Source organism: Notothenia rossii (assembly GCF_949606895.1).
Source record: "Notothenia rossii genome assembly, chromosome: 10".
NCBI classification, from domain to species: Eukaryota; Metazoa; Chordata; class Actinopteri; order Perciformes; family Nototheniidae; genus Notothenia; species Notothenia rossii.
Genome location: NC_136908.1, coordinates 3250170 through 3266935, shown reverse-complemented (window position 1 = coordinate 3266935; position 16766 = coordinate 3250170). Strand labels below are relative to the sequence as shown.

At 39.4% G+C, this 16766-nt stretch overlaps 1 protein-coding gene across 4 annotated transcripts in view; it reads right to left on the bottom strand.

The window, feature by feature from the left end:
• Positions 1-12087, bottom strand: part of slc66a2 (solute carrier family 66 member 2) — a 29370-nt gene extending 17283 nt beyond the window's left edge. The window contains exons 1-5 of one of the 4 annotated variants that reach the window (XM_079652704.1): positions 12004-12087; positions 10771-10929; positions 9633-9766; positions 6062-6112; positions 1120-1336 (exon numbers count right to left, since the gene is read on the bottom strand). In XM_079652704.1, the coding sequence (XP_079508830.1) occupies positions 1120-1336; positions 6062-6112; positions 9633-9766; positions 10771-10901 (533 nt within the window). In that variant the 5' untranslated portion in view covers positions 10902-10929; positions 12004-12087. Of the gene's footprint in view, positions 1-1119; positions 1337-6061; positions 6113-9632; positions 9767-10770; positions 11512-11768; positions 11892-12003 lie in introns of those variants that run through there. The other 3 variants (XM_079652701.1, XM_079652703.1, XM_079652702.1) reach the window with 3 other exon arrangements.
• Positions 12088-16766: the final 4679 nt, after the last annotated feature.

Below are 16766 nucleotides of genomic sequence, written 5' to 3'. Positions count from 1 at the left end.
AAGGCCTTGACACACCAAAGTGACACCAAAGAACACGTCCTGACGGACCCGATTGTTGTGTCACCTCAAGTCTCCTGCGTCTTGGCCCAAAAAAATCGCACTAGAACACACCGCAAAGACTTCAGCCGACGTCCAAGTAGCACGTATGCACTGCGCATGCGTGAGTGGAAATAACTCTCCTTACCAGCAGGTGGCGGTAGTGTGTATTCGTCATTCAAAAGAGGCAACAACCGGAAGACAGACTGCGTGATATATACAAACAACAAATAGCACGGGTTCCATTTTCACTCTCGTCCATCACGGACTGTTTCACATAACACCTTATAATCGAAAACATGTTTAGTGCTCGGTCAGTAGGGGCTTGGACTGGGAGCTGTAGGGTCCCGGTTCAAGTCCCTGACCACCAGACCTAAATATGGATTGTGGACTGCTACTTGGAGAGGTCCCAGTTCACCTCCTGCCCTGCCGTGGTGCCCTTGACACTTAAAGCTGCATAGACTAATTAAAAATGCTTTTCTTCGGACTCGTCTCCAGCTTAAAAGGCTAGTGGTAAATATTTTCAACCTGTATAGGATATAGAAAACTCTACTTTACGTCAATGCCTCTAATTACAGCCTGAGACGTGATGCATATCAACCTTAATGAGCCCAAATGACAAAAAGACAGAATACCTCATTAGCATATAGATTTCCAGAGAAACTTCTGAGGGTTAAATGTCATGTCAGCATAATAATTAGTTGTCAGGAGCCCGGCTTTATTTCCTGTTCGACAGGTGCCAGAAATACTTAATAAGCATGTGTCAGTGTTAATGATCGTATGTAAGACAATATAATCTGCAGCCTTTGCTTACGAGCGAGAGCTGCTTGTGATGGAAGTGGCTCTCGTAAATAAAACAGCACTCATCAGGATAAAAACACTATAATTAATCGAGGATGCAAAAAGCTTTGTTTTGATTGTCATCCGACTGATTTTAAATTATACTCAAGGCTGAGGACAAAGAAATTACAGCAATGAAGACATAGTGGTTCATGCTGTTACATTGTTTTTTGTTTCTTCATTCTCACTTCATGCAGGACTTTCAGTGTGTGGATACTGCAGTATTATTATTATTAAACATACCTCATGCCCTCTGTGGATTTGTTCTGGTAGTTGCAGTAGAGCTGCGGGGTTCCCAGCATCGCCTCAGTGAAGACAGCCAGGAAACCGAGGGTCTCCACAAAAAGCACAGAGTCCAGGAAGAGGTAAGTGGCGTAGGCGGCCATCAGTGTGAAGGACAGCACGCACTGCATGTAGTCCAGGAAGCGACTCCATAGCCAGAAGGAGCTCCAGTCAAAGTCTGAAAGGCGCGCGACATACAGAAATAAGTACAAGAACTATAGCAGCTCAAAGGAGTACAACCAGCTGGACAATTAGGGCAACAAAAAAGATTAAAGACATGAAGTTATGTTGTTCTTGGAGATGGAAAAGTACTTTTTAGACACATCACAGTTTTATTCCAAATAACTTAAAGAGGACATATCTTTGCTTCATTTTCAGGTGTATGTAGTGTCTCTATTTTAAAGAGTCCTCCCCTGCTGATGTTCAGGTGTATATCAGTATGTAGTGTCTCTACTTTAAAGAGTCCTCTCGTGCTGATGTTCAGGTGTATATCAGTATGTAGTGTCTCTACTTTAAAGAGTCCTCTCCTGCTGATGATCAGGTGTATATCAGTATGTAGTGTATCTACTTTAAAGAGTCCTCTCCTGCTGATGTTCAGGTGTATATCAGTATGTAGTGTCTCTACTTTAAACAGTCCTCTCCTGCTGATGTTCAGGTGTATATCAGTATGTAGTGTCTCTACTTTAAAGAGTCCTCTCCTGCTGATGTTCAGGTGTATATCAGTATGTAGTGTATCTAGTTTAAAGAGTCCTCTCCTGCTGATGTTCAGGTGTATATCAGTATGTAGTGTCTCTACTTTAAAGAGTCCTCTCCTGCTGATGTTCAGGTGTATATCAGTATGCAGTGTCTCTACTTTAAAGAGTCCTCTCCTGCTGATGTTCAGGTGTATATCAGTATGTAGTGTCTCTACTTTAAAGAGTCCTCTCCTGCTGATGTCCAGGTGTATATCAGTATGTAGTGTCTCTACTTTAAAGAGTACTCTCCTGCTGATGTTCAGGTGTATATCAGTATGTAGTGTCTCTACTTTAAAGAGTCCTCTCCTGCTGATGTTCAGGTGTATCTCAGTATGTAGTGTCTCTACTTTAAAGAGTCCTCTCCTGCTGATGTTCAGGTGTATATCAGTATGTAGTGTCTCTACTTTAAATAGTCCTCTCCTGCTGATGTTCAGGTGTATATCAGTATGTAGTGTCTCTACTTTAAAGAGTCCTCTCCTGCTGATGTTCAGGTGTATATCAGTATGTAGTGTCTCTACTTTAAAGAGTCCTCTCCTGCTGATGTTCAGGTGTATATCAGTATGTAGTGTCTCTACTTTAAAGAGTCCTCTCCTGCTGATGTTCAGGTGTATATCAGTATGTAGTGTCTCTACTTTAAAGAGTCCTCTCCTGCTGATGTTCAGGTGTATATCAGTATGTAGTGTCTCTACTTTAAAGAGTCCTATCCTGCTGATGTTCAGGTGTATCTCAGTATGTAGTGTCTCTACTTTAAAGAGTCCTCTCCTGCTGATGTTCAGGTGTATATCAGTATGTAGTGTCTCTACTTTAAAGAGTCCTCTCCTGCTGATGTTCAGGTGTATATCAGTATGTAGTGTCTCTACTTTAAAGAGTCCTCTCCTGCTGATGTTCAGGTGTATGTAGTGTATTTGAGTAATGCGCTCGTCTGTATTGCCATTTCAATAAAGTTCTGAGTAATTGTGCCACCCTTGCAGAGCTGAGATCACAGAACAAGGCGTAATGTTTATCTGCTGATGCTTGACAGAGTTTAATAATCAACGATCATTCATAGAGGCGCCGCAAAACCAGCGTCTACATCCAGGCAAAGCAGACATAACTGTGCTCTAAAGAAAAGCTAATATCCTGTTTTCCTCTCAGGGTGAGTCACAGAATTCTACTTTCCTGCAAATTATGCATCAAAAGGGAACACAATAGGAATCCAATACTAGGAAATCGAGAGTGCATTAGTGAGTCCCAAGAGGAGAGTTTGTAATACATTTTGACCTGCTGAGTGTACTCTGTGCTTCCTCACATCATACAAATACTGTGTCATACTGCCATCTAGTGTCCATAACAGGAACTACAGCCCTTTATTCACCAACACTGTGTCCTACTTCCATAGTGCATACTTATTGTTTACAGAGTCAGGGAAGAAATTACATCATTTCCAGTTTTATCCAAACACCTGCATCAATTAAACTATTGTTTTGAGTGCCAACATCACTTAAACGTAAACAAAAAAAATGCTATGTTTCAGGGTTTTTGCAGTTGTGCCTACATTTGTGCATTGCATTGTGGGATATATCCATTAGCAACATTTGTGCGTCAAATATTTTTCAATTAAGTGTTTCTTTTTTTGATCATTGTGGTCATGTGATGTCTAATATTTGTAAAACAGTGCAGATCATTTCAAATGTATCCCCCGAAAGCTTCAAATATATGAATAATGCAAGGAATTAAATACGTTTAACTCAATAATTCTTACAAAACAATCAGATTATTGGTGGATTAAACAACCTCTCTCCTGTTTAAACTGCAGCTGTTTCCGCATGATACACCCAGCCAGATTTACTGACATACCCATTACATAAAGGGGCATTGTGTTGAAACCTAGTGTAGTTCACATTTTAAAAAGCTGGTTAGAAGACAACATGAACTGTCACAAGTCAGCCATTAAGGCAGGGGTGTCAAACTCAATTTCATCGCGGGCCACATCAGCATTTTGGTTGCACTCAAAAAGGGCCGGTTGTAACTTTAAGACTATATATATATACATATGCAAATATTTAATATAAACGTATGTATTACATTACATTGCATCATTATCGGATAGGGTAATAACTTCATAATTAAATACGTCTGAAAGCAGAAGTCTAGGGAAAATCATTGGAAGGTCACAAAATGATTTTTTTTTTTTTTTTTTTTTTAAAAAAAAGCCAAATCCTGGAGAAAAAAAATGAAAATGTAAAAAAAAAGTGACATTTTGAAGAAAGAAAAGTCAAATTCTGAAAAAAAGTCAAATTCTGAAAAAAAAAGTCTAATTCTGATTTAAAAAATATATATTTGAGATGCATTGTGGGACATGTAGTTTATGGGCAATGTGCTTCTGTAAATCGGCATGTAACCGTATAATAAACGTATTATATTCTTTCAGAGCTCTTGTAGGGCCGCATTAAATGAAGTCGCGGACCGGATTTGGCCCCCGGGCCTTGAGTTTGACACCCATGCTCTAGAGATATCAATCATCATTTCAAACTGCAAAGACTAAAAGCATAGCGTTAGAAGATGTCATTAAAATGCTTCAAAAACAGGTTAGTTGAAGTTAAATCCATGAGAACTAGAAATGTGTCGACATGCAGTCAGAATAATGAGCTTCTGATTTGTTCCATAGCTGGAATTTCATATAAATTATAGATTCAAGCACAAGCAACACATGCAAATATGAAGTCCACACATGTTTTCTTCATGAAGGTTGATCTTTCATGTTACACCATGCTATATTTTGGCCATTGTGGGTAAAAAAAATTATACATATTACAAAGAAAACGTTGATATTAAAGTATCAAAAATGACTAGAAAATGTGGAACGTTTTTCTCTCAAATGTCCACTTTTATCATCTAAAAGTTTCTATCTGTGAATATTACCAAATTGTTCACCATTTATCTAAGATTTAATAGACTTATATGAAAAATTAACAAAAAGATTGGAAAAAAATGTTCTCTAAATTGTACAAATAAAAATAATAGTTGTTCTCTTTGCATTAGGTTTTAATCTCTGAATATTACCAAATGTATCACCGTGTATCTAAGACTAAGTGACCAAATATAGAGGGGGAAAACTACATTTTGGGAGTGAATTACATTCCTCTTAAATGTATAAATGAAGTCTCTAAATCTCTCAACATTTTCCAATTTTTTTTCTTCCTGGAAATAAAAAACAAAAATCGGATAATCTTTGAAATTCTCAAGTTTTTGTACTTTCATTTTACACATATCTGTAAAAACATTCATTCCCACAATGGCCCTGTAATGCTGTTGTTCTTTTGCACTGATGGTGTGAAATGTAACATGCATTGAAATCATCGCAGCATAAAAGGAAGAGAGTAAATATTCTCTGTGAAAGAAAACATGGATGAAGCAGCAGGACTACATGCGTGTGAAATAATGGAGTTAGTCGTCATGCTAATGCTCATCATGCTAATGCTCATCATGCTAATGCTCATCATGCTAATCATGCTAAAGCTCATCATGCTAATGCTCATCATGCTAATCATGCTAAAGCTCATCATGCTAATGTTCAACATGCTAAAGCTCATCATGCTAATGGTCAACATGCTAAAGCTCATCATGCTAATGCTCATCATGCTAATCATGCTAAAGCTCATCATGCTAATGCTCATCATGCTAATGCTCATCATGCTAATCATGCTAAAGCTCATCATGCTAAGGGTCATCATGCTAATGCTCATCATGCTAATCATGCTAAAGCTCATCATGCTAAGGGTCATCATGCTAATGCTCATCATACTAAATGCTCATCATGCTAATCATGCTAAAGCTCATCATGCTAATGCTCATCATGCTAATGCTCATCATACTAAATGCTCATCATGCTAATCATGCTAAAGCTCATCATGCTAATGCTTATCATGCTAATGCTCATCATGCTAATGCTCATTGTGCTAATCATGCTAATGCTCATCATGCTAAAGCTCATCATGCTCATCATGCTAAAGCTCATCATGCTAATGTTCATAATGCTAATGCTCATAATTCTAAAGCTCATCATGCTAATGCTCATCATGCTAATGCTCATTGTGCTAATGCTCATCATGATAATGTTGGACACACAGATGGAGGGAGATGAACTACAGCTGATGTTTCATGGCAGACACAGTCAAATCTGTACGTACCCACAAAAAGCCTCTTAGGGATTCTGATCTCCTCGTCCTTACTGTCTGTGGCTACAGACAACAAATAAAGGAAATAAAACAAAAAGCAAAAAGAGGGAAAGAGAAAGAAGAACCGTCTTCATTTTGTCAGACAAGCCAGAGGTGACCCGTGATGCGAGATGGGAACAAAATAAAGATTATTTTGTCGTCTAGTATTGCGATAACGATACAGGACGGATCATTAGCATTGACAAATGTATTTAAATGATCATGCTGAGATTTTTTAAGAGGAACTGAACTAAATAAAAATGTTTGTCTAAGTCTGTAAGTTATATTTAACAAATATTTAATAAATGTTTAGCTTCCAGAGATTTAAATAACGACTAAGAAGCTCTATAGTAAGTTCAACTAACTTTTTTCTTTAAAGTTTTAGCTAAGTAACAGTTTTGGGGGTGGTATCATTTATCAAGTTTAATAAAAAAACAGAGGAAGTAAACACTAAAGGGAACAGCAGAAGAAGACGGATAGGAAGTAAACACTAAAGGGAACAGCAGAAGAAGACAGACAGGAAGTAAACACTAAAGGGAACAGCAGAAGAAGACAGGCAGGAAGTAATTACTAAAGTGAACAGAAGAAAAAGACAGACAGGAAGTAAACACTAAAGGGAACAGCAGAAGAAGACAGACAGGAAGTAAACACTAAAGGGAACAGCAGAAGAAGACAGACAGGAAGTAAACACTAAAGGGAACAGAAGAAGAAGACAGACAGGAAGCAAACACTAAAGGGAACAGCAGAAGAAGACAGACTGGAAGTAAAGCTAAAGGGAACAGCAGAAGAAGACAGACAGGAAGTAAACACTAACGGGAACAGCAGAAGAAGACAGACAGGAAGTAAACACTAACGGGAACAGCAGAAGAAGACAGACAGGAAGTAAACACTAAAGGGAACAGCAGAAGACAGACAGAGAGGAAGTAAACACTAAAGGGAACAGCAGAAGAAGACAGACAGGAAGTAAACACTAAAGGGAAGAGCAGAAGAAGACAGACATGAGGTAAACACTAAAGGGAACAGCAGAAGAAGACAGACAGAGAGGAAGTAAACACTAAAGGGAACAGCAGAAGAAGACAGACAGACAGGAAGTAAACACTAGAGGGAACAGCAGAAGAAGACGGACAGAGAGGAAGTAAACACTAAAGGGAACAGCAGAAGAAGACAGACAGGAGGTAAACACTAAAGGGAACAGCAGTAGAGGACAAACAGGAAATAAACACTAAAGGGAACAGCAGAAGAAGACAGACAGGAGGTAAACACTAAAGGGAACAGCAGAAGAAGACAGACAGGAGGTAAACACTAAAGGGAACAGCAGAAGAAGACAGACAGGAGGTAAACACTAAAGGGAACAGCAAAAGAAGACAGACAGACAGGAAGTAAACACTAAAGGGTACAGCAGAAGAAGACAGACAGAGAGGAAGTAAACACTAAAGGGAACAGTAGAAGAAGATGGACAGAGAGGAAGTAAACACTAACGGGAACAGCAGAAGAAGACAGACAGGAAGTAAACAGTAAAGGGAACAGCAGAAGAAGACAGACAGGAAGTAAACACTAAAGGGAACAGCAGCAGAGGACAAACAGGAAATAAACACTAAAGGGAACAGCAGAAGAAGATGGACAGAGAGGAAGTAAACACTAAAGGGAACAGCAGAAGAAGATGGACAGAGAGGAAGTAAACACTAAAGGGAACAGCAGAAGAAGATGGACAGAGAGGAAGTAAACACTAAAGGGAACAGTAGAAGAAGACGGACAGAGAGGAAGTAAACACTAAAGGGAACAGCAGAAGAAGACAGGACGTAAACAATAAAGGGAACAGCAGATGAAGACAGACAGGAAGTAAACACTAACAGCAGAAGAAGACAGACAGGAAGTAAACACTAACAGCAGAAGAAGACAGACAGGAAGTAAACACTAAAGGGAACAGCAGAAGAAGACAGACAGGAAGTAAACACTAAAGGGAACAGCAGAAGAAGACAGACAGGAAGTAAACACTAAAGGGAACAGCAGAAGAAGACAGACAGGAAGTAAACACTAAAGGGAACAGCAGAAGAAGACAGATAGGAAGTAAACACTAAAGGGAACAGCAGAAGAAGACAGACAGGAAGTAAACACTAATGGGAACAGCAGAAGAAGACAGACTGGAAGTAAAGCTAAAGGGAACAGCAGAAGAAGACAGACAGGAAGTAAACGCTAAAGGGAACAGCAGAAGAAGACAGACAGGAAGTAAACACTAAAGGGAACAGCAGAAGAAGACAGACAGGAAGTAAGCACTAAAGGGAACAGCAGAAGAAGACAGACAGGAAGTAAACACTAAAAGGAACAGAAGAAGAAGACAGACCGGAAGTAAACACTAAAGGGAACAGCAGAAGAAGACAGACAGACAGGAAGTAAACACTAAAGGGAACAGCAGAAGAAGACGGACAGAAAGGAAGTAAACACTAAAGGGAACAGCAGAAGAAGACAGGACGTAAACACTAAAGGGAACAGCAGATGAAGACAGACAGGAAGTAAACACTAAAGGGAACAGCAGAAGAAGACAGACAGGAAGTAAACACTTGAGGGAACAGCAGAAGAAGACAGACAGGAAGTGAACACTAAAGGGAACAGCAGAAGAAGACAGGCAGGAAGTAAACACTAACGGGAACAGCAGAAGAAGACAAACAGGAAGTAAATGCTAAAGGGAACAGCAGAAGAAGACAGACAGGAAGTAAACACTAAAGGAAACAGCAGAAGGAGACAGACAAGAAGTCAACTTTGACAGTACATGACCCCTGCGTTTTCCTGTAGAAAGCCTATTTGTTAGTTTTCATTCTCTTGACAAACACTTCACGTATAAAGCGACGTCGCAGAGGCAGGTTATATATACTGGGTTGTTGAAACAGTAATTTCTTAAGGAGTGGCTTTCCACACACACACACACACACACACACACACACACACACACACACACACACACACACACACACACACACACACACACACACACACACACACACACACACACACACACACACACACACACACACACACACACACACACACACACACACACACACACACACACACACACACACACACACACACACTATGAAACTGGCCTAACACGGTGGCACAACAACTATGAAAAGCCACCTGAATGCTGTAAGTAGTAGCTTAGCTTAGTTCTTGTCCAGTTGCCATGACGCAGCTGCTTTATCCGCCGTTCAAACAGTAACCTTACACATGATAGAAACGAGCGCGCGCCGAATATTCGCTGCTGATTAAAAGGGTGAACAGAGTTGGACAGTGATGGAAAACCGCAATAACACAATGTTGTAATCAATATTGTGTGTCTAATTATTGATTCATTTGGAAAGTAGCCATGTAATAAGCACTGTTGGGGTTTCTTTCATTTGATCCCTTATTTCTTTCACCCCTCGCTCACACACACACACTCTTTCATGCCTTTAACATTCAAAGCGTCACTTTAAAGCACACACACACTTCCTCACACAGTGAACTGAGATAACTGGGTTTTATCTGGTGTGCAGAGGTTTCTGACCTATGAAGGAGCGTCTCTTGGTGCTGAGTTCAGTGGCCGTGCGGACGTTTGTGCACAGGTTCAGCATGATGAGCATGGTGAAGATCATGATGATGCTCTGCCACAGCAGCAGCGTCTCGAAGTAACGGCCAAATCTGATGGAGGAAGACAAAATCACACGTTAATTTACAATGCAACATGTGGCAGCTTTTATAACGTTATTTAACACCTCCAAAAAAGTTACCACTGGACTTTTTGTCAACTTCCTGTCCTAAAAGAGCCATATTGTCTTTGCCCACCTGTAAGTAATCCCAATAACTTAGTGAATACAATCAATTTAAGACATTTTATAAATAATTAGAAAGCATAATTTCATTTGACATGCTTTCAATGCATCATCTGCTGGTATTCGGTTATTTTAGTACTGCCTTGGGCTAGTGGATAATCTGTTTTACATAATTGTGTCCATTTCAGAATTTGCTGCAATTCAATGAAAGCTTATGAGGTGATGCTTTTTAAGCCGAACTATAGAGAATATTTCACTGATTCCTAAAACATCCCAACGTTTGTTAGATGTTCCGTATAATTGGATTTATAAGCAAAAAGTGTTAAAATAGCAGATTGTTGGATGAAGATTTGCAGCTGTTACATAACTGATGACATCTGTGAGTTGTTCATCTGTTGGTCATGTGTCCCTGCCTCTTTAGTATGTTACAGCACATGGAAGCTTAGGAGATTTTCAAAAGGATGTTTGCATCCAATTCAACAGCTGCTGCTCAATGGAAAAGAGGCTTTAAGGACCATCTTTTTCAAGCCGAATAATATACGAACTATCCCAGTGACCCTTACTAAAACTAAAATGTTGATCTATTAAGAATACAGTTAGATTAATCGTCAAAAAAGTATTAAATATGCAGATTTTTGAATGCAGGTTTGCATCCAATTGAACAGCAGCTGTGCAATGTAAACAAAGCTTGTAAAACCATCTATTTGGAGCCGAATTATAGAACATATCCAACTGACTCTTGAAACATCCCAACTTGTGTTATATTAAGTATATTTTTGAACTTAAAAGCAAAAAAGTGTTAAATATGCAGATTTTCCAATGGAGTTTGGTGACCACATAGCAGACAGGGGAAAGGGGGGAATTGTACATTACCTGAATAGTATCCTGAGGATGTTAGCCACCAGAAGGACCAGGCACACATATGTGGAGAAGCCCTCAGCGTTTTGGGTCCGGCGGATGTCTCTGTATTGCGGGATGTAGGGCACCAATCCCCCGAAAACCATGGCACCAGCAGCCACCCAAGTTACCAGGCTGTGGAACATGGCCACAATCTGATTAAACATCTCATCCTCCATCTTCAGATGACTCCCAGAAGGTGTGCAGTGACGCCACCCGGCTTAATTGACACTAGTATTGTGATTTAATGGAGCAAGAAGAGGATATCCGTGTTTATCGTTCATAATCACATGCACAGACAAACAGGATGTTTTACTGCCACGACATCATAAGCAAGGCAGATAATTGGAAAGCAGCCTGGAGCTAAAACATCAAGAGATGAAATCACAAATATGTGTTAAAGTGCAGTGCAAAGAGAAAAACACAAAAAAAATAAAAGCGCTGGTTTTTGCAGCTGGTACTATCCAATGTGTCTAATTCAACACTTTTGTGCAGTTAGATTGCGTTGTTTTGATGCAGCTTCACTAAACTCAGAAGAATAGACTCCCAAGTTCCTGAACAAATATAATGTTCTGCATTAAAGGCTCCTTATTGCAATAGTTTCCTCACTGACTGGCCCAGTGTGTTTCTTTTGATGAGAGCCCACACTTCCTGAAACGTAATGTGTTTAGTCAAAGATATTGGACTACGTCAAGATAGTTCTCTCTTTAATCATACATGGTTTGCAGTGACAAAAAGGCTTCTTTAATTTTAAATGAATATTATGTTTAAAGTTAATAAAAAATGATCCATCAAATTGTACTAAACTGTTTTGTTATCGAAAAATAACTGCGATACCAATGATTTAGACAGTTGGATTAGCCCCGTTTGTTACTTCAGAAAACGTCACGGGTTATAACAAAGATATTCAACTCAACCAAGATAGTTCACATCCTACCAGAAACGATGTGTTTTACCGCCTGACGCTAAATTACCTCAGGTTTTTGAAACTGTCACGAAACTTGAAATAAAATAAAATGTTTTTCTTCAACTGGCTCTTTTTGCTATTCATTCCTCACTAACTGGCCAAGAGCAGTATTATTATTTGTATTACAGCCCACACCTATGGAAACGTAGCGCGTCATGCTTTACGACAAAGATGTTCGACTGAATCAAGATAGTTAACATCCTACCAGAAACTATTTGTTTTACCGCCTGACGCTAAATTACCTCAGGTTTCTGAAACTGTCACAAAACTTGAAATAAAATCAAAAAAAATTATTCAAAAGGTTCTTATTGCTATTTGTTTCTCACTGACTGGCCCATAGTATTATTATTATTTGTATTACAGCCCACACTTATGGAAACGTAACGCGTCATGCTTTACGACAAAGATGTTCGACTGAATCAAGATAGTTAGCATCCTACCGGAAACGCTTTGTTGAACCTCGTAAAGCAAATGTTGGTTTATTGAATATGGAATGAAAGTTGAGATAAAATATATATTATTTTTATTGCAATTGTTTCTCACTGAAAGGTGTTTCTTTTTATTAGACCCAACACGTCTAAAAACGTAATATATCAAGGGTTACAACAAACTCAGCCAAGATAGTTCACAGTCTAACACTAGCGCTTTGTTGTAATACCCCAAACTAAATTGTTTGGGTTTCACGTGTCTTGAAACTTGAAATATAATATATATTTGATTTTCAAAGTGTCTCAGTGTCACTGACTGACCCAGTTCGTTGTTTTTATCAGGGCCCACACTTCTTTTAAACGTGATGCGTTTAGTCAAAGATATTGGACTACATCAAGATGGTGCTTACACTTCCAGTACCGTAATATGTTGTGCGTTACGACAAAGATGTTTAACTCGATCAAGAAAATTAACTCGATAAAGAAAATTCATATCCTCAGAATCCGTTTTCATTACATTTCATCAGAAATTTACAGAAATGTAATGAAAATCTAATATTATATTAAAGTTTCTCTATTATACTTTTCTTCTCTATTGCCATTGTTTCCTAACTGACTGAACCCATGATTTGTTTTAGAGCCCACACTTTCTGACACGTCACGCGTTTGATCAAAGATCAAAGATATTGGACTACGTCAAGATAGTTCACTCTTTGATTGTATAGGATTTTCAGTGATAATACGCCGAAAAGAGATACTACAGACATATTCAATAAGTTCCCCGTCATGCAGTAAAATTTGTATAAATATACATTTGATCAAGTTTGTTTAAGGACTCTGAAAGTGTTTAACCGCCGTCTGCCGTAGTTACAATGCATTTTCTGATGTAATGTGATGTAGTGACCACAAGAGGGCACCATTGCTTCAGAGTAGAAAGAGAGAGCCGAAGAAAATACACAGCCTGTATTCTGTTGATTATTTATTTAAGTGTTTTGCCTTTAAAATATGGATACTTCCTGCTTTTCCCTGTTTTATATCATAATAAACTGAGTATTTGGGGGTTTAAATAAACCTCCTTCGACTTTGGTCTGCTGAAAAAGACACATTGGTTCACTTTGAGCTAATAGTTAAATTAAGGTAATGTAATTATATGATTAGACCACAGAGGTTTGATTGTTTACTTGCAGCTTTGGTATTACATTAAGGTGTATTATGAGTTTGTTTTGTATGTCCCTGATCGCTCTTAAAAGTAAGGTTCTTTCACAATAAGAGCATCAAAAAATAATTGGCAATATTTTTTGATAAGCATTTAATTTAAGTAGTTTTTAAACGCAAAATATTTTAATGAATGATTTTTTCAGTCTTTCCAATATGGAGACTTCTTGCTTTTCTCCATTTAATGTATAATTAAAAACGGATTATTGTTGTGTTGTAGGCTGACAAGACATTTAAAGAAATCAGCTGGGACTTGAAAGAAGGGTCATTTCACAATAAGAGCTGCAGAAGACACTAAACAATTGCAAATATTTTTTGACTGATCACAAACACTTAATCATTTGATGACATTTAAATGCAAAGATGTCAGACAATGCTGTTTTAAGCATTTCAATAACAAAAAAATCTTGCTTTTCTTCCTTTAATATCATAATAAAGTGGGTTTAAATTGACAAAACATGTATATAATGCAAAGATTGTCAAAAATGATGTTTTCTGCCTCTCCAATATGGATATGTCCTGCATTCTCCGTTTATATTACTATACACTGACAAAAGCATTTCAATACATCTCATTTGACTTTTTCTGAGATTTTACAGACCAAGATTATTATTCAATGAATCTAGAAAAATAATCTGCATATTAATTGATAATAAAAACACTTTAAAGTTGGAGCCATGGTCACAATATCCCATTAAATCTGCAGAAAACATTCAAACAGAGCACAACATGAAGGTTATCTGTATGTATGATAGTTAAATATATATGTAAATATGAGCATCCTTCAATGCACAGATGGAAAACATGACCGTGCATTTAATAAGAGCAGTGTGTGTGCGTGTGTATATATGTGTGTATATATGTGTGTGGGTCCTAGCATTACTACCCTTGTGGGGACCTAAATCTATTTACATTATTACGTGTGGGGACTTGCCTCCCTTATGGGGACATACATTTTAATTTAATTAATTTTAGGGTGAAGACTTGGTAAGGGTTAGGCATGTGTTGGTTAAGGTTAGGATAAGTCTTCAGGGAATGCATGTAAGTCAATGTAATGTCCCCTGAAGTGATGTATGTGTGTGTGTGTGTGTGTGTGTGTGTGTGTGTGTGTGTGTGTGTGTGTGTGTGTGCATATCAAAGACATCAACAGAACACACTCCAGGTGGTTTTAACCCTGCTGTGTGCATGATGGTGGAAAAATAAATGAATCCACAGCAAACGTCTTACGAAGATTTAATGTACATTTATTCTTAACACGTGGAACATATAGTATAAAGATTTCATACTGAATAAATGATATTCATTAAGCCAAAAAAAAGGGGGAAAAGGGAGGAATTTACATCAAGTTTTTAGCTACATCATCTGAAATACAAATATGCAGAATCCGCATCACTGGAGAAAGAAATAAAAAATAAAAAAATAAACAAAAAATGGTTTCTTCATCAAGGTTGTCATTTTATGGGAGGACCTCAAATGGATCACGATTTTTGTTATATTTCTCTAAAACCCAGTCTGTTGAGGAGGAAGAGGAGGAGGAGGAGGAGGTCAAGTAATCACATGACTTGATGCAAAGAGGAGGGGAGGGGGAAACTCGTCAAAGATTAAAAACGGTGAAGAGCAACAGAAGAAGAAGGATAGAGAGGTGTAATGTACAACATCATATTTACACGCAGCTCGGACTGCATCTAGCATCGAGTCCTAAAGAAGTGACTTTTTCAATATAAGGGTCAAGTCATACAATCAAGGGACAAAGAGTAAAGAGGTCGGGGTGTTGTAGGTTCACCAAACTTTGGGGGGAAAGCCGTTGTTTTTCTCTCTTTAATAATAACTAAAACTGTCTTTTAAAAACTACAGTTTGCTGCCAAGCCAGCGTATCTCAGTGTGAAACAGTATTATTATTATTACAGTATGTTTACAGTTCTTAAAGGTACAGTACAGAAAAAAGTCCTACAATCTAGGCCTCCCCATGGCAGCCAATAGTGTGGTTTCTCTCCTGTGGAGTAAATATAGCATCCAGAGTTTTACAGCAACACCACAGTCCATAATATCGTTTAGTCCGTGCACCCCCCCCCCCCCCCCTGCCGACCCCCCCAAATTCACTGTAAACGAGACAGCAACTTTGGTTACAGTTTATTTTTTTTCTGGAGTTTTTTGTATATCTTTTCATTAAAAAACAAAGTCCTTTATTCCCCTCCCCCCTCCCCCCGCCCCCGTCGCGTCCTATATGTCCCGATGTTGATTTCTGATCTTTTTCAGAAAATCCACAGCTACTTCATGATATTCCTTCCTTTTTAGTGAGAAGCAGGAGGAAAAGGGGGAGGGAGGGGGGGGAGGAGGTGAAAGGGGGGGAGGAGGAGGAGGCAGAAAAAACAGACAGTGGAATCCGAGGTGATTTTGCATAAATAAAAAAAAACAAACAAAAAAAAAAAAAGTCAGTTTTGCTCTTTTTCACTCGCAACAGACACACCGAACAAAAAGGGGTTGTTGTTGTTTGAGGAGGAGGAAGTCGGGGAGCGAGAGGCAGAACGGAAACCTCCCCACGGCTGTCATGACTGTCCGATCAGGAAAAGTACGTCACAGATCACCTGGGTAACGGCGGAGTTCATGAGGGGGGAAACGGAGACGTCCAGTAGCCTCGACTCGAATAAAGTGAACTCCGAGTGGTTTTCCTCCACCTTCGCGAGGGCGTGTAGCGCTCGGGCCGCTCGCCGCATCATGTCCACGCTGGTGGGCTCGTACTGATGACCCGTTTGCATCATGGAGCTCTGGTTCTGCTGCTGGTACTGAGTGGCGGCCAGACTGTCCTCCAGGAAACCCAGAAGATTCCCCACGCTGGCTTTCTGCACCGCGATAGCCCGCGCCGCTAAGCTATCTCCCCGCGCCAAGTTAGCCAGAAGCACAACGGCCATTTCTCGACACACGGGTACTTTTCGCTCGCCGACTAAGCGAACCAACGATCCGTAGAGTTTCTCCAGGCGGCTGAAAGGAGGCGTGGCCAAGATGAGATCCACGTTGTTGTCCTGGATGCTGAGTTTGCTGAGAGTTTCCAGGACGAGTCTCTGCGGGGAAAGAGAGCCGAGGGGTCCTAAAGTCGGGAAGGGATCGAGAGCTTCGGCTGACGGACAGACGGCCCAATGGAGCAGGCCGTCCAGCAGAGGCAAACAGATGCTTTCTGGGTAAACTGAGAGGTTCAGCTGGCCCGAGATGTTGGCAAGCGTCACCAGGCAGTTCTCACGCAGAACCTGTGGGGAGAAAAGAAAAACTTTAAAAAATAGACAATGCAATACCTGAAGAAATTGCGGTGTGAATGCTGTATGCTGAAATCTGATTTAAAAGTTGTGTCAAACGAATAATGTCATAAA